This window comes from Podarcis cretensis (genome assembly GCF_951804945.1).
Source record: "Podarcis cretensis genome assembly, chromosome: 6".
NCBI classification, from domain to species: Eukaryota; Metazoa; Chordata; class Lepidosauria; order Squamata; family Lacertidae; genus Podarcis; species Podarcis cretensis.
In genome coordinates, this window is record NC_137175.1 from 97,616,422 (window position 1) to 97,639,530 (window position 23,109).

At 42.4% G+C, this 23,109-nt stretch overlaps 1 protein-coding gene across 3 annotated transcripts in view; it reads left to right on the plus strand.

The window, feature by feature from the left end:
- COP1 (COP1 E3 ubiquitin ligase) overlaps positions 1 to 14,783 on the plus strand; it is a 121,034-nt gene extending 106,251 nt beyond the window's left edge. For all 3 annotated transcript variants that reach the window (XM_079981353.1, XM_079981352.1, XM_079981354.1), the window contains exons 19-20: positions 11,657 to 11,701; positions 13,679 to 14,783. In XM_079981353.1, the coding sequence (XP_079837479.1) occupies positions 11,657 to 11,701; positions 13,679 to 13,696 (63 nt within the window). In that variant the 3' untranslated portion in view covers positions 13,697 to 14,783. The remainder of the gene's footprint in view (positions 1 to 11,656; positions 11,702 to 13,678) is intronic.
- The last annotated feature ends 8,326 nt before the right edge of the window (positions 14,784 to 23,109 follow it).

Genomic DNA, 23,109 nt, shown 5'->3' on the forward strand with positions numbered 1-23,109 from the left:
TTAAGATCATGTACTCTTGTCCCGGCTCTATTGCAGAAGTTGTAAGCACAGAGGATTCAAAGTTTATTTATGAGAAATATTCATAAATACTGTTTATAACAATATAATATAATTTTAAAATCAACAAACAAGAATGATGGAACAAACAGGAATACAGTGGTACCTCTTGTTATGAACTTAATTCATTCTGGAGGTCCTTTCTTAACCTAAAACTGTTCTTAACTAGAGGAGTGCTTTTGCTAATGGGGCCTCTTGCTGCTGCTACGCCGCCGGCACACAATTTCCGTTCTCATCCTGGGGCAAAGTTCTCAACTTGAGGAAACTCTTCCAGGTTAGCAGAGTTTGTAACCTGAAGCATTTGTCACCTGAGGCGTTTGTAACTCGAGGTACCACTGTAATAGCTTAGTCAGTAAAGCATGAGATTCTTAATCTCAGTGTTGTCAGTTTAAGCCACATGAAAGATTCCTGCACTGTAGAGGATTGGACTAGTCACTAGATGATCCCCGTGATCCCTCCAACTCTACAATTCTATGATTCTGTGAAAACAGAAATATTCTAATTTTTTATTAAACATATTTGTTGCTCCCCCCCCAAAAAAAGCCTCAAAGTGATTTGCAAAATAATTAATTAATGCATATGTAGAACCAGCATAAAATAAAACAGAGAAAGATATTTTCTTAATTGCCCTCATAAGCTTGGTGGCACAGGGGAGTGTTCACAGTCATTTAAAGGTTAAAGCAGAAGGCTCCTGCTGAATCTTTAGACTGATGATACTGATGCCTCAGTTTCTTGTTGCTGTCAGATGAGCCTCACTCACTTGGGATGACCAATCATGCTCCTGCAGATGGGCCCAGTTGTAAGAAGAGAGTCTAAAATGCCATGGATATTGGATGAAAAGGTCATAATGGTGTAGGATACCATGGTATATTGGGAAAACTACTAAAAGCAAAGAGGAAGAGCTTGAATTATGACAAGTGGAATGCGCTAGGTACAATGAAGCATGCAGTATAACCAGAAATTTTATGGGGTCAAATAAATCCTTGAAAAATGCAAAGAGAATTTGATTTTCAGAAAAGGTTAGAGCAATTACTCAAATTATGAGGTTATCCAGGTTATGGTCTACAAGGAAGTCTCAGAGGTGGCATTGATGACACCCTTGTTTTGGGAGACCTTAGCATCGAGGTCATGTCTTCCTTGTCAGGTATGGCTTAAGATTTCATGGCTTCCCTGTGATAACCATTAAAGCAAATTCAAAGCATACACCCACCCACCAAAGAATTCTGGGAACTGTAATTTAACCCTCACAGACCTAGAGTTCCTAGTACCCTCAATAAGCTACAGTTACAGTCCCCAGAATTCTTTGCAGATGGGTACAGTGGACGCAGGTGGCGCTGTGGGTTAAAGCCTCAGCGCCTAGGACTTGCCGATCGAAAAGTCGGCAGTTCGAATCCCTGCGGCGGGGTGCGCTCCCGCTGCTCGGTCCCAGCGCCTGCCAACCTAGCAGTTCGAAAGCACCTCCGGGTGCAAGTAGATAAATAGGGACCACTTACCGGCGGGAAGGTAAACGGCGTTTCCGTGTGCGGCTCTGGCTCGCCAGAGCAGCTTCGTCACACTGGCCACGTGACCCGGAAGTGTCTCCGGACAGCGCTGGCCCCTGGCCTCTTAAGTGAGATGGGCGCACAACCCCAGAGTCTGTCAAGACTGGCCCGTACGGGCAGGGGTACCTTTACCTTTTACCTTTACAGTGGTACCTCGTGTTACGTACCACCCCTCTTACGAATGCTGCAGGTTACGCGCTCCACTAACCCGGAAGTAGATGCCCCGTGTTGCGACCTTTGCCCCGGGATGTGAGCGGAAGTCGTGCTACAGCAGCGCAGCGGCAGCGGGAGGCGCCATTAGCGAAAGCATGTCTCTTGTTACGAGCAGTTTCCTGAATGGATTAAGTACGTAGCACAAGGGACCAGCGTACAGTGGTGCCTCGCAAGACGAAAAGAATCTGTTCCGCGATTCTCTTCGTCTAGCGGTTTTTTCGTCTTGCGAAGCAAGCCCATTGACGGCTTAGCGGATTAGCGCTATTAGCGGTCTAGCGGCTTTTAGCGATCAGCCGAGAAGCGGCTTATCAGCAGATCAGCTGATAAGCGGCTTAGCGGCTTAGGAAAAGGGCGGAAAAAGCGGAAAAAACCCGCGGGGACTCGCAAGATTTTTTCGTCTTGCGAAGCAACCCCATAGAGAAATTCGTTTTGCGAAGCGCCTCCAAAACGGAAAACCCTTTCGTCTAGCGGGTTTTCCGTCTTGCGAGGCGTTCGTCTTGCGGGGCACCACTGTATATGCTTTAAAGGTCTGCTTTGTATGCCTTAGATTATAATTGGCCCAGTCCATTAGTCAGATACACATTCCCATCCATCCTGGTGGTGTGTACAGGACAGGATGCTGATGATCTGAAGGTAGAAAAGCTTTCCCTGAGTTGGAGCTTGTGGCTAAGGAGATGTGAGACCAACCTGCTGTATGCTTGACGCTTGCCCACCTTGGTTGCTTAAAGTATCTGGATGGGTCTTGGAAGCAGTTAATTATGCCATTAAAGAGAGGTGGTTCCCACAGTCCCAAAATCCACAAAATAAAAAAATTCAGATCTAGACTTGCTTGTCCAAGGCTATTTGTGAGAGGACATGCTTTCCAGTAAGTTTCTTTAATTCCCATAGGACACTTAATTCGCCTTGTCCTGCAAATTTGGTGTGAAGATGCACTCATCCCAGAACAATGAAAGGAGATATTTTCCCTATTTTCATTACTGAAAATCATGAGGTAACCTCACTCAGTGTCTCATGTTGTCAAGCTATTTTTACTTGGCAGTGTTGTGAAATGACATCTCTAAAAGCTTCCATGTGCTTCTCCATATGGCATGTGTCCTACTGAGCTGTCCCATGAGTAGGCATGCTTTCCTGTTTATCTGTTGATATTGAGGGGTTGGGGAAAGAATCAGTGTTATGTTTTACAATATTGCCTCTGCAATGCAACCTGTCGAGGCACAGTTAGCAAGATAAAGGAATAAGGAACGTAAGTAGAAGAAAAAGAAATAATTACAATGCCTTTAGCCTTTGGAAAAATTCTGTTAGATGAAAGTGCTAGTGTCAGATATCATGGTTTAATTGATGAAAGGTCCCAGCCAGGGGGAAAGGTGGGAGATAAATAAACATCATCTTCATCATATATATATATATATATATATATATATATATATGGGTGTGGGTGTGTATTGGGCACCATCTCTCTTCTAAAATACATGGGGTTGATTCATGTATCTTATAATATCAAGTGAGCAATGTTCAAAACACACAGGGTTTTTTTAACATAGATTCCAAAATTTCTCTTAGAATTCCAGCAACATCGGGTCATGTTTTTGATCCTCACTGCTGGCTTTGAAGCCATTAGCGGTGTGACAGAGAGTTCTTAGTTCTTACAGAACGCTTGTAACAACCCCCAAATTTCTCCTTGCTGTTGTATGGTATCCCTGAAGTCCCCTTCCTCCTCCTCCTCTACTATTATGGCTTTGGTATTATATTATTTAATCCATTACCCGTGGCATTGTTAAGTAATAGTAATAAGCTGTTACCAGTTCTGTTGATGCTGAGTGTAGTTCAAGCAATAAATCAAAATTATAAGGTAGATTCATAATTGAAGCTGCATGACTCCCCTGAGACGAGGTCACAGAACTGTGCATGGAATTCTGCTTTCCCCCCTAACAGTAGGAATCTGTATTTCTAATTATATTGGCAAACCCATTCTCCCAAGTGCTGGTCCTTGTGTAATCAAAGTGGCAGCAGCATCCACACACAAGGAGATGTCAGCAGACTTGGAGAACCTCAAGGTTTACAAAAGTACAAAAAAGATTAGAAGAAAGATTCCTAAAGTGGAAGGGTCCCAAAACAGCCCAGTGCAGTCTGAGCATGTTCAGTGGCCACAGAATTCTGACTGACCCTTAAGGATAGGGAATGGAAAACACAAAAGAGGAGAAATGGAGTATCCTGAAGACGCAGACCCTACACTACAACATTTTGTTGTAACCAGGAATAACATTTCTCTTGAATCCAACTTGGATTCTGTGTGATGGGCAGTTTTAAGTTAGTGTTCAGTTAGAAGTTACTCAAGAACAGGGGTAGGCAACCTAAGGCCTGGGGCCCGGATCCAGCCCAGTTCCCTTCTAAATCCGGCCAGCAGATGGTCTGGAAATCAGCTTGTTTTTACATGAGTGGAATGTGCCCTTTTATTTAAAATGCATCTCTGGGTTATTTGTGGGGCATAGGAATTCGTTCTCCCCCCCCAAAAAAAAATAAATAGTCTGGCCCCCCACAAGGTCTGAGGGACAGTGGACCAGCCCATGGATGAAAAGGGTTGCTGACCCCTGCTCAAGAACAACAAAGCAGAAGAAAGCTGCATTAAACAGTAAAGGTAAAGGGACCCCTGACCATTAGGTCCAGTCGTGACCGACTCTGGGGTTGCGGTGCTCTTCTTGCTTTACTGGCCAAGGGAGCTGGTGTTTGTCCACATGTGGCCAGTCATGTGGCCAGCATGACTAAGCTGCTTCTGGTGAACCAGAGCAGCGCATGGAAACACCATTTACCTTCCCGCCTATTTATCTACTTGTACTTTGATGTGCTTTCGAACTGCTAGGTTGGCAGGAGCAGGGACTGAGCAATGGGAGCTCACCCCGTCACGGGGATTCGAACCGCTGACCTTCTGATCGGCAAGTCCTAGGCTCTGTGGTTTAACCCACAGCGCCACCCGCGTCCCGCATTAAACAAGCTTTCCCTAAATTAACTTAATTGCAGAAGCCCTTAAATGACCTGCACTCTGTGTGTTTTTTAAAAATAAAATTTCTGCATGAGCTAACAATAATTCTGACCTAGATTAAACCTGCCTTTTTAATTAATTTTCCTTTTGTTTCTTTATTTATATGCATTAACATGTGTTTAATTTAAGATGTAATGTAGCCAGGAGCTTGCGCTGCAAAGGGGGATGTAATAAAGGGTCTCTTAATAATGGCTCTTTGTAAAATTGGAAGCTGAACACACCTCCAACATGGGCAAACAAAATGTCTTTTGTCTACACTTTCAGCCTTCTTTGAGTAAAATGAAGGATTCTGCCTAGTTTTGCAGAGCCAGCTGATCCAGATTGTTCCCCTTCATGTATATTTAAAATCTGTGCACAATCCCTGGTGCTAAAAGGCATTGTTACAGCCTGGTCTGCAGTGATGAGTTGGCACTGAGGACAGCAGAATAGAACCATGCAGACGTTGCTCTTCTTATGCGAAGGGCTAAGTATAGCTGGTTTTAGCTTTTTAAAATGCCATCATCATCATCATAGTGGCATGACTTTCCTATTTCTTTCTACAGAATGCTTATAGTATTTCAGCTAATAGTCTGGAATAGTCAGAAAACTTTAAACTAAATCCCCAGATTTTCTAACTCTGAGCATCCTCTTTACATGGTTCCTTGAAGTTTTTACTGTATTAAATTATAACAAATGTAACTTGCAACAAAATATGTAGCATGTCATCAGTACCTAGACCAAAGTACCTCTGAGCAACTTACAGAATGCAAATCTAAATGGCATGAAACATTAAAACCCAGTGCAAAAAACAGCAGTACAAAAGACCTAAAGTGCACATCCAAAGTATGTGTGTAATCCATCCAGTTAAAAAGGAAGTGTACAAAAGAGGCCACAGACATAGCCAGTTACCCTCCCAATTAAGGACTGATGGCCTTGGGTAAAATGTTTTTGCCTGGCACCTAAAACAGAGAATGAGTGCCAGCCATGTCCCTTGGGAAGAGCATTCCCAAAGCAGGGAGCTATACATCATTAGAGGACTCAGGTTTGGGGTTGGTTGTAGCCCAGGACCAGAATGTTTCCTATCTATGGGCTGGATAGTGGGGAAAGTGTCATTTCCCCTTCTAATCAAGAAACATCCTTGCCTAATGAATGGGAGGGGATATTTAATCTCATGGCATATGGTAGCGGATGCCACCGCTGTATACCAATTGCGGCAGATCCCAGCTACATATAACACTCTATAATAACGAGCATAGGTTATCTTTTGGATTTTGTGTGAGGGAACTCTTAGATACTTGGAGACTCAGGCAGAAGCTGAACAAATAAGAAAGTTTTATTTAACAGAACGAAAGTGGATAAAACAAAGGATGTATCAAGGAAACAGTTATTGATAATTATACTAAATCTAATGGATGTTACAGGCATCTAAACAAGGTAGTAAATGCACAGCTTCTTTCAAACTCCAGTTGCTTAGGTGTCCCCCCCCCCCAATTGCAAATTTATATTCTTCTTTGTTGAGTGCCTCCCACTGGAAGCATATCTGACACCAATGCTTTCAATGTTATGGTACCAGTCGAAGACTTGTCTCCTTGTCTGTGCATTTTATGGCATGTTAGCTGCCGCCATTGGGAATTGATGTTTATTTTAACTAAGTTCCAGTCTGCCCTGGTACCATTTGCGTTAGTGTCACCAAGTGTGTGGGAAGAACAGGCAGATGGTGTCAATGTATGCCCTTTACTGTCTCCTCTAATTCCTCTTTAGCTTGGTTGCCTCCGTTCCAACTGATGTTCCATCCAATAATGAGGATGATGGTGCAGGTTCTCAATTGAGTTAACCTTGGCATTAATACTTCACATTATTAAATTTCAGTCTCATCATGTCAATAAATCAGTTATATGTGCACATCTAATTAACTATCCAATCAGTAAAAACAATGCTTCAAATTATTACAGTGTATTTCATCAGGGAATCCAGAAGCCATGTTGTGAATTTCAGCCATGTAGAGGGGCCTCCATCAGGTAGTTAAGGAATATTTGGGAGCCACAGATCAGCAAACGGGGGAATTGTGACCATCTGATTTACCCCAAGGTGAAATATATCAGTGGTGGGGCTCGCAAGAGTATTTCCAGAGGATATATATGGAGATTATCCCTTCATCTGATTCACTAACTGAAACACTAGGCATTTCCCACAATTATTTTAATTGTGCATTTTCATAAATAGAATTACCCTTACTCTCCATTACCTTGAATTGAAAAGACTAGTCTTGAAATCCTGTGGCCATCAGACTTAGAATTTTCGCTCGGTAACTATCTCAACCATTGCATCTCCTTAAGGAAGAAGTGTCTTTATTTCATTTCCCTTATGCAACTCATCCAAAAGAGAATTATTGTACTATAGGTTGATACCTTCAATTATTCACTAATGCTCAAACAGCATGCATTGCAACAAAGAACGCCCTCTAATCACTCCCCACAGCATGGTAACATCACTTCTGTGGAACATAATGGTTTCTCCTTTAGTGATAGGCTATGTGATATTACTGCTAACTCCATTAGGGATTTTAGTCCTTGTTGTACATAATAAAAATCCTTTTATTATTTTTCTGGAGACAGTGGTCCATTTGTACAATAAGTGGATGAATGCTTTTAAGCAGATTTTAAAAAGCTTAAAACAGTTGTTCTACCTGAATATATGGTGTTTCTACCATTTGGTTCTGTGTTCTGAACTTCAACAATTTTTTTGCCTGTCAGCAGGTTCCAGTGTTGATAGGCATTATAGATAGGGCTCCTGTTTTGCTAATGCTTTGCTCTTTTCCTGAGAGCAGTCTGTGGCTGCATTCCCACTGGGGGAAATGGCAGCCATTTACTCAGGGGCATGAGTATGAATGTTGAAATGCTGCCTATTTATAGAGGCAATTTGAATGCATTCAGTACTATTTTATAACTTGCACAAAACAGTAGCTGGTTTTTCTTTTTAAAAAAATCAATAAGGCTTGGCAGCTAGAATGAAAGGTTGAATTTTAACACATGGGTAGATGCAATATTGGGACGCGGGTGGCGCTGTGGGTAAAACCTCAGTGCCTAGGACTTGCCGATTGTATGGTCGGCGGTTTGAATCCCCGCGGCGGGGTGAGCTCCCATCGTTTGGTCCCAGCTCCTGCCCACCTAGCAGTTTGAAAGCACTCTTAAGTGCAAGTAGATAAATAGGTACCGCTTTATAGCGGGAAGGTAAACGGCGTTTCCGTGTGCTGCGCTGGTGCTGGTTCGCCAGATGCAGCTTGTCACGCTGGCCACGTGACCCGGAAGTGTCTGCGGACAGCGCTGGCTCCCGGCCTATAGAGTGAGATGAGCACACAACCCTAGAGTCTGGCAAGACTGGCCCGTACGGGCAGGGGTACCTTTACCTTTACCTTTTAGATGCAGTATCCAGGGGAATAAAAAGAGATGTGGGAACAACTGAGAGTTTCTGCTGGGCAAACAGGGCTTGGTAACAAATTGAATGCTTCATTTGGAAAACTCAGGATCGGTTCCACAGGTCTCGTTGAGATTCTAAAAATGATGTCAGCAGGTAAGAAAAACTAAAGAACTTGACAGCTAATGAAAACAGCAATATAATCTCAAATATGAGTCATTTAATGCTTTTGAAATGTGATGCTTTCAGACATGCTGAAAAGTGTTCTTGGGTCAAGGGCACCCTGCTTTTGTTTTGTATTCATTTCTGCATGCATGAGACCTGAGAACCAAACTAGGCACGACTCAGGAAATTCATGAATAGCATCTCCAACTTTTAAACTTAACCCAGAAGGCAGAAGGCATCTTCAGGGTGAAGATAATTCAGATTAAGATAATTACATGGCAAGAATTGATCAGTGACCCCTTTTGAACATTTTAAAAGTGGGGCTCTTATTCACTAATCCCCTACACAACACCTAGTTTGGCTCTAAAAAGGGTCAAAAAGAGAGTTAGAGTTTTTAAGAAGCAACAATACATTTGAGAATTTCAGAAAGAAGTTGAGAGAGGACAGTATGTTGGTTGGCCCCCCAGAAGAACTATAGCTCCCATCAACCTCAGCAGGCATGGCCTGTGATGATGGGGAGTGTAGTTCAACAACATCTGCAAGGCCAAAGGTTCCCACACCTAGCTTAAAGGAATAACAGAAAGGAATGAGATGATGATAAACAGCAGCTATAGATTTCACAGAGGGGAAAACTGAGACAAGAGGGCCAAGTGAGGAGTGTTCTTAAAGAAAAATTAGGGAAAACAAATTAGTAGTAGTAATTTGTACCCCACCCATCTGACTGGTTGGAGAATCTGTAGGAGTAAAAAATAAAACACATGGAAGAAATGCTGTTGGTAAAGTCTTGTGCAAAGCCTTGATGGGAGAAGTTCTGGGGGCAGGTTTAGTGAATTAAGGGTAGAAAAATTCCAGGTTTTCTGAGAAGAGGAGAGGGTTATACAAGAGAATATTGTTTATTATGAGAGAAGGGAAAAGGAGAATATTCACAAATAGTCTGGATAACCATTACAAGAATATTATTTACATGACTGAGGTGTGTTTCTACAGCCTAGAAAGCAAATTTCCGAACCGAAATGAAGTTATCACATCGCAGAGGTAAGAGGGATAGCCCCATCCCTTTGCCTTGTAAAAGGGGGGGTGAGATGTCCTCCTTTTCCAAGACACGTCTTCTTTTTCATGGGTAGAGTCATCATAGCGATCCATAGCTAAAAGTAGAAGTTGGCAAATGTGTGCTCTTTTTTCCTCTTCAAAATATGGCAACCCTAAGTTACAGAAGTATGTCTGACCCTATCATTGTTTGTTTTTAGATAAGCAGTGAAACTTTTTATCACAGTTGGGCTTTCAGGGTACTGCTTTTTTAATTGTCTACTTCTTTTAATATTTCCCCATAACTTTACTAAAAATACTAAAAATACTAAAAATATTTTACAGTTTATAAGGCACATATACACATATATATTGCCAATCTACAGGAGGGATATAAATGCTAGAAATTTTAAAAACTGAATATTATTAAACCATCATATCACATTCTAATGTTATGGAACATTAAAATGTCCTCTAAATCAATATCTAATTCAAAAAGCAGAAGTTGTGATATCCATCTTACTCGTGTGGACAACACTGATCTTAGAATTTGGAAAATTTACAAAGCTGTGATTTATTTTTATTTTTAGCTCATAGGCCAAGAAGTAATGTCTGAAAAGAGTCATCCTTGTGGACTGAATTATTACACTTACACACACACACACACACACACACACACGTATTCAAACTGGTCCAACAGAGCTTTGTTAGAAGCTTGGATTAAAGGAATTTACATCAGTCAGTTCACTATTTCTTGAAGCTCCTAACATCAGTTCAGAGCCACTCATCTGGTTGTTTGTGGTGTACAAGAATCGCTTTAATGCGATTAGGCAGGGATGTTTTACAAAAGATAAGCTTTAGAAGGAAAAGCAGACATGTTTTGAGCCATTTCTAAAGAAAGAGGGGGAAAGTGACAAATACGTTCAAAAAGAGCATGCCAGGCATAAGTAGAAAGAGTAGAAAGAGGAGGACGGGGAAATTTGTAGTGTTTGATATGACAAGAGATCTTGTGCCTAACTACAAATTAAATTCATGATATGCCTAGGCTAGAATATAATATAATAGGAAGGTGAAGTTGAGCTAGACTTTTGAGAAATCTAAAAGTGGAAGCCAAAGGTTTCTCAATTGAATGAAAGATGAAATTGTGGTTATGTCCTTCTTAGCTTCGAGATGTGACCAACATTTGTTCTTGACTGAATGATGAGCCCAGGTTCAGGTGACAGACTCAATCCAACAAACATCATTTTGAAAGCATCTCTTTATGTTTGGCAATTGGTGAGCTTAGACAAGGCACCTGAGACCTGTTGTTGTTGTTGTTGTTTAGTCGTTTAGTTGTGTCCAACTCTTTGTGACCCCATGGACCAGAGCACGCCAGGCACTCCTGTCTTCCACTGCCTCCCGCAGTTTGGTCAAACTCATGCTGGTAGCTTCGAGAACACTGTCCCACCATCTCGTCCTTGGTTGTCCCCTTCTCTTTCCCAACATCAGGGTCTTTTCCAGGGAGTCTTCTCTTCTCATGAGGTGGCCAAAGTATTGGAGCGTCAGCTTCAGGATCTGTCCTTCCAGTGAGCACTCACAGCTGATTTCCTTCAGAATGGAGAGGTTTGATCTTCTTGCAGTCCATGGGACTCTCCTCCAGCACCATAATTAAAAAGCATCAATTCTTTGGCAATCAGCTTTCTTTATGCTCCAGCTCTCACTTCCATACATTACTACTGGGAAAACCATAGCTTTAACTATACGGACCTTTATAACAATAATAATAATAATTTATTATTTGTACCCCGCCCATCTGGCTGGGTTTCCCCAGCCACTCTGGGCGGCTTCCATAGAAACCTTGCTTTGTCGGCATGGTGATGTCTCTGCTTTTTAAGATGCTGTCTAGGTTTGTCATTGCTTTTCTCCCAAAATTTTATGACTGCTGTCCCCATCTGCAGTGATCATGGAACCTTTTGTACTAGTGGCTAAAAAACAAAGTAAACTTTGTATTTATTGTTTAGCTCCCACGCAAACAGATCTGGATGTGATTTCATATTTGTATGTTACTTTGAAATACATTCTGATTTTCTCTAAATGGTTTCCTAACTTTTTCAGGTGCAGGGATTTTAAAAGATAAGTCAGACATCAACTTTCCCTTAAAGTTGGAATTGCAAAATCAAAAGTGATTTAAGCAGCCACGTCCCCTTCCTGCAGCATAACCCTGATGACTTTTCTTGTTTTGCAGGAGTCCAATGTGCTGATTGCTGCTAACAGTCAGGGTACAATTAAGGTAAGTTAGTCTATGCCACTCAATTAGTAACAACAAGGTAACTGAAAATTGGAAACGTCCATTCCTGGATTTCCTCCTTACTCCCAAGTGTTTTTTTAATGTGAAGTGATTTATTTGCATCTGCTGTAGGCTAGGGGTGTGGGAATAGAGTGAGCTTGGAGATCAAATATGCCCAAATAATGAAAAGGTGAGGAGTGTAACAGTGTCCAGAAGGCCATTTAGGGCCTCTCTGGAAGGCAATGAAACATGAGAAGACTGTTCCCTTTTTTTATGGTCTCTGTGCAAGTTGCACATAAAGAATGCTGCACCAACACAGCTAAGAACTCTGGAGCTTAGAGTTCTGGAAATGTTCTAGATACTCCCAGTCCATCTAAGAAAATGATGATCTCACTCAGCAGCAGTGCTTTGAACCTTGGCATCCCATTGCCTTGGTGAGCACTCTTGTGCCATTTCTGGACTTGTTCGATCTCTTTTCTTTCCTCTTTCATTTAAATTGGAAACAAAAAATCAGAAGCTGACTCCATCTCTGTTACAGTGCATCTAGATAATTTGAATAATTGAGCTGGTTTGCTAGGTAAATTATAACACTAAAAGGAAATAGAGCTAAAAGCTAGGGTATTTCCCTGCTGATAATCTGTCTTTCTTCTGGCCAGCTACAAATCCCTAAAGTAGCTTTGGAAAAGAAGCTCAGAGCTTGAAAACAACCTTGAATGGGGTTGCTTTAAGTGCTCCCTTTTTCTTCTTATTAAGCACCATTTAAATGATTCTTCTTTGAGTTTCTCCCTTTAGAGTCCACAAGGCTGTCACATATTTGCTGTGCAAATCTGTACTGGGAGATGGTTAGCCACCTTCAACTTGCTGGTTTGTAGTAATTATGTTAAGCCTGAAGTCAGTACAGATATTGGTGGGAGAATTGGTTGTGAGCTTACCACCTATCATTTCTAACATTCTTTAAAAGGAACCTTTGAAAGACTGAAATTGTAACATTCTACCCTATGTGCATTTTGTACTTAGAAACACTCTCTACCTTGTGCCAAAGGTTCCTTAAGCAATACCTTCATGGATTGCAGTACTAAATGACATGAGAATGAAAGGGACTAGACCAGGGATCACCAACCTATGGCCCGGGGGCCGGATAAGGCCCGAGGGACTCGTTTATCCGGCATGCAGTGACTTCCGCCACCCGCTCATACCGGTGCGGCGGGGGGACCCACTTCCAGGTCGGAGGAACACCGGAAACAGCTTGTGCGCATGTGCACAGGCCTCCTCTGACCCAGATGTGCACCAGAAATAGCGTTTGCGCATGTGCAGCGTGTGCGCCAAACGCTATTTCCGGTGCACATCTGGGTCAGAGGAGGCCCATGCACATGCGCACAAGCTGTTTCCGGTGCTCCTCCGACCCGGAAGTGCGCCGGAAATAGTGTGTGTGTGCACGCATATGGGCCTGTGCTCCCCTTCCCTATGGCCCGCCACGCAATTGTCGCTGGAGACACCGGCCCAAGGCAAGGAAAGCTTGGAGACCCCTGGACCAGACCACTTTCAAGGGCCACATTAGACAAGGAGCCACCTTTGTCTCTTTTCCATTCCTCGATAAAACAGGATGGGGGTTCATGTGCAATGGGGATTCATGAAACAAGGAAATGAGCCAACAGACCTCACTTCATTGCTTCAGGCTCTTTTTCTTCTAGCCTATCTCACTTGTGGTATCGGGAGCTAGGCTAGGGGAAAGAGAAGTTTGGGTGAATAATCATGTGGTATGGGGATCTATCTCTGTTCATCCATCTTATCTGTGTCTTGTTAATAAAAATTGATTTTCTTCCTGCCTCCCACTTAATGCATGCAGCCATGTAAGCAACAAATATGGTTGCTTGCACCACCTCAAATATGGCCCTAAGCTAGAAGGTTGTTTGTAAATAAGGAAATAAAATGGTGTCTGCTTTTCCCTTATTAATTGTTTTCTGCTTTTCTTTTAACCAGGTACTGGAGCTAGTATGAAAGATGTTCTCTCTCAAGGCTTTGAATACTTGATCCTGCTTTCATCGGGGATTCTCAGTGGGGCACAAAACCGAAGCTAACCTGCTCTTCCTTCTCAGAGTGATCACATTTTGGGGGGGTTGTTTTCACGTATGGGACACTCTTAGGACACTGTGGGAATCTGGGAAGCACCTGGGAATTCAGTACCACCAACATTAACTCCACAGACTTTGCTGCTGCTGGTTCTATTGCTTGTCTAATTTTTATGATGGGGGAGGGAGACATGGATTATTTTAAATAAAAGTGGATGCTGAAAAATGAATAGTCAAAGTTCATTTTGCCACACATAGAAGCAGATGGCCCTCTGATGATAGACATGGTGACAGGTTTGCCCTTTCAAGGGCTGTGCTCTGGAGCCACCTTCTAGATCACCACGTCTGTCCTTTTTTCTCTTCTCCCCCACTCCCCATTCCCACGAAGCGGGGAAACATCTGTTATCCTGACATGTGTCTTTCTAATTTGAGGCCATCAAGTAAAATTTGGTTTAGTTGCTTTTTTTTTTTTTTAATGACTTATGAGTTCGGGCAAGTTTACTTTTCCAAATGCTGAAGCCTACCAGAGCAGTCTGTTTAACAAACATTAATTCCTCTATCCTGATGTGAGGGGACCACTTCTAAGGCCACGCAAGCAGCTCAGTCTCCAAGCCCACCTGCTGCATGGCCACTTCTCTGGACTGCCAGCTATGTCAGGGTGCCATCAGTGAAGTGGGCATGTGTTGCTTGGGAGCAGAGTTGACACCATTATCTCCTTGACAGGCCACCAAACTGTCAATAATGACTTTCTGTCCCTTCTGATCTGAATTATATTGAAATTCTTTAACTGGAGATGAAAGGCCACAAAGCCTGTCCACATACAGTCCAGTTTGTTCAACCCCTCCCTGCCACTAAACACCACATCCCCCATTTGTGTCACATGTAGAAGCCAAGCATTTTGAATGTTGTAATATATTTTGGGGACAGGCTATGGTAGCCTTATTTTTTAATAACCATGCATACACTTAATTGTACAAGTGAAGAGAATGGGGAAATAAACTGTGATTTCAAATGTTCCATATTGTTAATTTGTCAGCCAAAAAAAAATGAAGGCTTGTTTGTTTGGGGAGGGTGGGGGTGTGTGGCATTTCGGAAGACTTCACACCCCTCAAAAATAGGGCTACATTGTTTTATAGTTGAAGTAATTAAATAGTTGGCTTAATCAGAAACAAAAAAATTAAAGGGTGATTTCAGTTAATTGGGTAGCAGATTTTTCCAAACAATCTTTTTCATGTAAGCACACACACACACACTGCAGATGGCAAACATGAAAAGAGGCATTCACCTTTTCTCTCACATTGGATGGAATAAATCACACCAAGCCATGTGTGGTGGTATTCCCTGAAAAAAAAAAAGAAAAATATGCTTCTTGCTTAAGAAATGGAAAATTAATTGACCAAAACACATGATTACCAATTTTATTTCCAGTTTCTTTAGCTGGATTGCAGTTCTAGTGAAAAGCGCATGGCAACGTGTGGACAGCATGCTGTACTGAAATCTCATTTCCTGGCCAGACCTGGTTTTAAAAGGAATCCAGAGAACCCCAACTTTCATTGGAAAATAAATGGGCTTTTTCTCATAGTCACAGCAGAAGAGAGTTTTCTACATGTGATTTTCCACGCCATCCACCCACCCTTACTCAGAGGAGGAGAAGGCCACCTTCACATTACAATATTGACCTGGCTTTCTGGGGCTAGAGGAGGAGTTCCGTTTGGAATAAATAACTCCGCATGATGTTACAGAAGTTCAACATGTCTTCCAGCATTTCTTTGGTATTTGTCACATACATGAAGGCATTATTTCCATGTAAATCACATTCTAAAAATTTTTGCCTACAAATAGCTGATTCAGTTTTTTCTCTTCAACCATGTGAACTTTTTTAAAAAATGAAGGCATCAGTTTTTATAATTCTGATAAAAAAAATATCTGGGAGCGGAATCTAGGGTGCTATATTGATGGTACTGCCATAGCCATCTTGACTGGACTATTGCAGCCTCGCAAAATGTGATCGCATAGCTGTGCCACTACTCCCTTCTATTGTTGCCATCAGTTGCTTGGGGGGTGGCACCCCCAGTTGTCAACCCACTGCTTTTTCAATCTCTCTAGACATAGCAACACGGGAAAATCTCTGGCTGCCACTCCAAAGAGTTGGAAGAAGTGAAAGATTAACCAAGGACAGAGAACGCTATGATAGTCTTTCCAACTGAAAGAGTGCTATCATTTATTTATTTTGTTACATTTATATACTCCCCTTCCTCCAAGGAGCCCAAGAGGTGGTGTACAGGGTTCTCTTCCCATTTCGCCCTCAAAACAACCCTGTAAGACAAGTTAGACTGAGAATCTGTGATTGGCCCAAGGTTATCCAGCTTCATGGCTGAGTGGGGATTTGAACATGATTCATCCTGGTCCAGTACACTAACTACTATTCCCCTGTGCATGATGCAGTAATGATAATGTAGCAGGTAGTGGAGGAGAGGGCAGTGGCCAAATGAGAGAGGGATATCAGCAATTAGATCTCATTTGAATACTCACTTATTCCTTATTCCTCATCACCCAACAATGATAGTGTTCATAGCTTCCAGACTGGGACACAGGTTAGATCGGTTACTGATACTCTTGTTTTGAATATGTGTAACGGAATGAATGAAAATTGCTTGTCTTTTTTATGCTTTTGCTCCCCCACACCTTATGAGGAAAGATGATTCTCAAGAGCACCTTGACCCAGATGACATTTAACACCCTCTGCATTTCTCAGTTTTTCTAGATTTAGGTATGAGGTGTGACCATCCATGTATGAACTTGAAATTAAGAAATACATTTAGATGATCAGCAAAGGAAAGCCCGTTCACAAGGAAGAAATACTAATTTCAGAGTTGCCTTCAAGGTTCAATTAGCCAAGCAATGAGTGTCAGTCTGGAAGGAAACATCTCATTCTTACAGTGTTTCTCCATGGCAGTGCTTTGAAATGCCACCAGATTTCAGAATATTCTAGCATATTGATTCCAACAGTCTGGAAAATGTGGATGATTGGTGCATCAGACATCTTGTAATCTGAAAACCACCAACTGCCATCTGCTGTATGGTACTAGGTAAAGGTAAAGGGACCCCTGACCATTAGGTCCAGTCAGGGCCGACTGGGGTTGCGGTGCTCATCTCGCTTTATTGGCCGAGGGAGCCGGCATACAGCTTCTGGGTCATGTGGCCAGCATGACTAAGCCGCTTCTGGCAAACCAGAGCAGCACACGGAAACGCTGTTTACCTTCCCGCCGGAGTGGTACCTATTTATCTACTTGCACTTCGACGTGCTTTCGAACTGCTAGGTTGGCAGGAGCAGGGACTGAGAAACGGAAGCTCACCCCATTGCGGGAATTCGAACCGCCGACCTTCTGATTGGCAAGTCCTAGGCTTCGTGGTTTAACCCACAGCACCACCCATGTCCCTTGCTGTATGGTACTAGCACTCAGCAAAATAGCAATTCAAATCTTTCAGTTTTTTTGCCACCTTTTGTGACTTTTCTCCCCTCTCTCTTTTTCTCCTTCATGACTTTACATGCCAGCCTTAAGCCTTCTTCAATGGACAAAGCAGTCTCAATGTGGAGACTTGACCGCCATTGCTCTGCTCCAGTTTTCTGCAACTTATTTTTGCCAAAGTACTTCTATCCTTCCTATTTTTCCTCAACAAGCTTTCCACTGGGAGCAAAACAATGTGTGCTTCATGGCTTTCATAGTAGTAAATTTCCATGTGTGTGTGTGATAAGCTCGTAATTGTTTCTCCAGCTCTGCAACATCTTTGTCTTTGCAGTGTCTTTATTTAATTCTCAATTACTCTAACAAAACAGATACTGGAATAAGAGAAAACCTATAGAGTGTGTTCTGAGGAAGCTCCTCAAATTAAAATTAAATGGGAAGCTGCTTTAATTTCTAATACATTTCTGTTCTCTGTCAAGCTACATGCAAATTTCAGTGTCTGGCTGTAATTAGAAGTGCAGCACTCCCTGAGCAAAGTGACAACTTTTTCTTTTAAGAAGTGCCAAGTCCTTCATCTCCATTCCCTTTTAATTTCCTTTCCTTTAGGTAAAATCAATGTATTGTTGAAAACCACCCCAATCTCTGAGAGATGCAAGATTCCAGGGGTCCCAGGCACTTTCCCAGGGTTTGGTTTCCTTGGAATGAGGGACAGTGGAGATTCGGGTGTCTTTATGATCTGTGGTTTATTTGCACATAGCCTATGATGGAAGAGCTCACAGCCCTAACACCCTAAGAAGGTCTTGCTTCTCCCATAGCCACTACCTTGGATTCCGGCAGAAAACAAGATGTCCCTCACAGGTTTCAGTCTGACACCTGCTTCAGGCACACACCTCAAACCTGGCTTTTGGTCCTTCTAACTACCAGCAAGTTGAGGGAGGGGAGTCCATCCATTTCTTCTCTGGCACAGAGACGCTTCCTTTGTTACCTTAACAATCCATACTTAGGCCATTACCAAGACACTGGCCTGACTAGTCCAGCAATTGAATTGGAAGGGACTCAGACATACAGCCTAATATCCAATCCCCAACGCTCACAACGCTGTTGTGTCACTTGAAATCATTCATTAATGCAGTTTTTGTGATAGGTTAAAGTGAGAGTTCTTTTAAGTTCCTCTTTTGTCTCATGATTGTCTCTTTGAGTAGCATTAGTTTTCTCTCATCTATTTAGGTGCTGGTCCTCAGCTTGCTCTGTGTTTAAAGTTCACAATTTTTAAAAGGTGGCTTTAGGTGACTTTCATTCTACTAGTGGTGCTGGCCAGCCTGAGAGTGAGGTGTACTTTAAAACACAGCTGCATCAACTATTTTATTGCAAAAATCCACTTTAAAAGCAGCATGTCTGTAGTACAAGCTGCAAAACTACCTGCATTGCTTTAATACCATTCAGCAGCCGTCTGTTCCCAGCTTTGCATTACCATGTTTCTTCTTTGTCCCCTAATTTGCTCACATGGCTGTAAGGTCAGATTAGTTATGATGACCCATGTGATTCTGTAACATCATGAAGAGGTAGCATTGTAACATCGCCAAAATTACATGGACCACCACCAAGGTGGATTTGATTTAAATCAAATTGATTTAAATCACTAGTCAGTAAGATTTGATTTAAATCATTTTTTTACACAAAGACTCATTCTTGCTGGTATAATCTTAATATTTACAACCAGATTAAGGTTTCATTTTTGGAATAATAAAATCAATAATAATTTTTCAGAGTAGTTTTTACAGTTATATCAAAAATTACTTATTTGCTTATACTATTAGAAATACGTAGACAGATAATTATGAAATTATTGTGAGGTTTAATAAGTTAACCGTTTATATTTCGACAACTTTTCTGCTGTACTTTATTGGAAGGAGAAAAATAATCATTTCCTTAATAAAAATTTAAACACTTTATTTAACTAAAACAGTAACATTATAGCATATCATTGCTTTTTATCCACCCTGACCACCGCAGTCAATTCAATTAAACGGCAAGAAGAAAAAGAAGGTGGAGCCAAGAAGAGTGTTCATGTCATGACTGATTTCTGGATCAGAACAATACTCTCCGCAGGTCTCCCCAAGTCACTTTTGATAGGTAGCTGCAGGTCATCTACCTGCCATCAGGTGATTCAAACTTCAAAAGAATGTTCCTCAGCCTTCCTCCTTGTGCATCCCAGGTTTGCACTTGGTGCCAACTGCAAGCTGGACTCTTGGCAGGGATCAGCCCTTCACGGGAATTAGGACTAGTATGTCTGGGGAAGAAAGGGCTCAGGGGGCAAATTCAGACCCCCGGCAGGCCAGCAGTTCCCAATTCCTGTTTAGTCACTCATCCTTAAGTGCCAGGATTTTTTTTTGTAAACAGAAGGTGGCAATCTTTGCTTAGTAGTAATTTTCACTGGCTGGTAACTGTCTACATTGATCTGTATGACTTTAGACTGGGGTCTTCCAGCACTGAGTGCTCCTCCATAAAAATCAGCACCTTGCAGAAATAAGGTCAGAATAAAATGCTAGAATGCGTTACTCTGCCATGCTAGTTTCTCCACGGAGAGGATTTTTTATTTATTTGGGGAGGAATGTTCTGATAGTCCTACAGAGAATTCCTAGGAAGTTGGTTCCATCACTTCCATTTTGTATCTTACCACTCTTTTTCCTGACCACCTTTAATCACTCTCACAATACACAGCAGCAAGCAAAAAGGAAATTGATGGGATGCTGTTTGCTTCCACAATACGCATCATGTTTGGAGCCTGACTTAATAGCGTTGAGTTGGAGACAACATGGATCCTTCATTTCTGTGTATTGTTACGCCTCATCCATCTCCACTGCTAAATGTTTCTTTAGGCATTTCCATCTAGCTTATTCTCCAGCACTGCTGCCTCAAACATGCAGGAGCTTTTTCTACGCATTTGTACTTTCAGGTGCAAATGGAAGTTGCACAAATATATCTGTTGGTGTTGAAGAGGTTTAGCAGCCTGCTCTACAGTCTACAAATGAAACAATTGGTGAGCCAAGATAGCTCAGTTGGTACCCATCTCAGTGTCATGGGTTTCAGCCCCACATTGGGCAAAAGAATCATGCATTGCAGGGGGTTGGACTAGATGACCCTCGGGGTCCCTTCCAAGTTTATGATTCCACGATAGCAAAACAATAAGAAAGATGAAATGGTAAATCAGTAGCATGGTTAATGTTTGAAACAGGATGAAATTCAGTACTAAAACATGAATCTCCCTGAGTATGAATCTCTCACAGAGGCTCTGACAGCCCCTTCTTTCAGGGGTGGGGGGTCTTCACCCAGTACTGAAAAGACAATCCAACTCAGCATCAAGCAATCTCAGCAAAACCATCAACCCCAAACCTTAGAGCAATCCCACCATATATGTTTATATGACCCTATCGATTGACAGCGTCTCCAACATAGCAGGGGTGACCTTGGATGCACAAAAGAGAGGGGGTCTTTTTCCTGTTGAGAGCTGCATTCCATCGGGGCCAACGGAAGAAGCCACAGACAAAAGTCCACTGGATTTTGATGAGTTTGCCTCAGGTAAGTCTATAGGGGTGTTTGTTTTGTGGTTTGGACTTCTGGAAAGCAAGTGGAAGTAGTTTCTGATTTTAAAGACAGTGTGGGTAGGGTGGGAAAGCTCCCCCCCCCCAATCCACATTGGCAGAGGGAAAATATTAGTTAACCCAAAATAGTGCCCGTTCAGAAAGTACATAGGGGGAGGGGGAGCTGGGGAGAAACACTTCAGGAAGCCAGGAAAAATTAAGGGGAAAGAAACAGGAAAGAAGGAACTCTGCTGAGATAGAAGGATGGGGGTTTAAGGGCCTGCGGAAAATGAAGCCACCCTGCAGCTTCCTACCTGTGCCCTAAATCTTGCATGGATGCTAAGCTGAGTTTATAGCAATTCCTTACAGGATGAAGGCGAGAGAGAAGAGGCCTTCTTTGGCCTGAAAGGAAATGTGTATCTTTTCTCCCTAAGGCCAACTGACAATGTGTACACCCAGATTGCTTTTCAAAGGGATCAGGTTAAAAACTCGAATCCAGTAGAATGAACATATTGTTGAAAAAGGAAAGGCCTTCACTTCTTTTGTAATACATTGGCAGGACTAGCGTCTAGTGGTAGAGGAAAAACACACGCCCTCCCTACAGCTCAAAGAGGAATGAGATGTTCAGTTCAGCATTCCACTCCCCAGGGTCTTCTCTAGCTTCTGATAGCCAAGTGCCCTGGAGCTTTCTAATGGCTGTTACGACAAATCTTTGCAACAAGAAAAGAATGCTTTTATTTTTTGCTTCATCCTTGGTCATTGGGGCAGGAAACTGAGAAGCTCTTGTTTTAATACTGCCTGCCAAGGGAGTTTATTTTTAGATCACCTGGTAGAAGAACTAAAGCCCAATATCTGTTGGACAACACTTGTAATCCATGCAACCCTCAAGGGACCTCAAGTGTGAAAATGCCATGGTGACACTGTGGAGGTGGCCCCTTTGCCAGTCTTGGGACCCTCACACATGCCTGATCTCACCACACTCTGCTGTCCTGGTTCATCTGGCTCCACAAAATTGGTGGCACCAGGCATTCAGGCTCACGACAACATTTTCCTTGTGTTGGTGGTTAGGACTAGGCTCCAGTGGGACATGCCCTTGGCACAATCAGAACAATGTGTTGTGTGAGTTCATTATCCAGAAATCCAGTCTGCATTACCATCACGCATGGCATGCAAATTGCATGAGTCACCTGGCCCCCACAAGGAATCAGTTTTGCAGTGCCGAGCTTTTGAAGTCTAGTCTCTGATCTCACTATGCAAACGATTTTATATTTTGGCGACAGGATGCAAAAGCATCTCAATAGCCACAGCTGTTGGAGGGCATTCTGAAATGGATTTGGGGATGGGGGCTTTTCCTTATTCCCCCCTTCCAAACATAAGTGTGCTCCAAATTTGCCTTCTGGGATTACTGTTCTGAAGGGTAGAAAACAAGAGCCCATACCCAGAGTTTTTAATCCATCCTAATATTTTAAAAGTTCTTTTGAAGTTACAATGACCTATTTTGCATGCATAAATGTATATGAATTAGAACACATATTAGATGCTCTAAGTTTGATGGTGGGTGGGGGTCCATGCTTTAAAATGCAGTACAAAGTTATGTTAAATCTACCTGCTGCTCCAGTTATTGAACTAGTTACATCTGAATCAAATCTGATCTTCAGAATTATCTTCTTTGAACAGTGATGTTGAACATCAACAGATGTTCTCTGTTTGAAGCTGCTTAGTGAGCAAGCAAGTATTTCATATCTGTATATTGGGGTGATAGATAACTTGTGGTGCTCCAGGCATGCTTGGACTCTCAATTATCCTTAGCCAGCAGGCAAGAGCTGGCTGGGACCAGATAGCCACAGGCTAGTCCTCCTTCTTTGGAGGTCTTTAAGCAGAGGCTTGACAACCATATGTCAGGAGTGCTCTGATGGTGTTTCCTGCTTGGCAGGGGGTTGGACTCGATGGCCCTTGTGGTCTCTTCCAACTCTATGATTCTATGATTCTCTTCTATGATTCTAGTCCCCCCTGCTGTATATGATTTTCTCTGCCTTTCCGCCTAGCTCTTATTGGCATATTCCCTATTTATACAAATATCTATGCTTGTTGTGCCCTAGCATGGTACTGGCCAACTGCCATGGATGCTTTAGTTGAAATTCCTGCATTTCAGGGGTTGAAATAGATGGACCCCTTCCAACTCTACAATTCTATGATTCTATGATATCCATGTCCGGGTAATGGCCGGGTGGCAGAGAGCATGCATTTCTTGCATGTGGCTCTGGAGTTCACACACACAGCTGTTGCTGCAACAT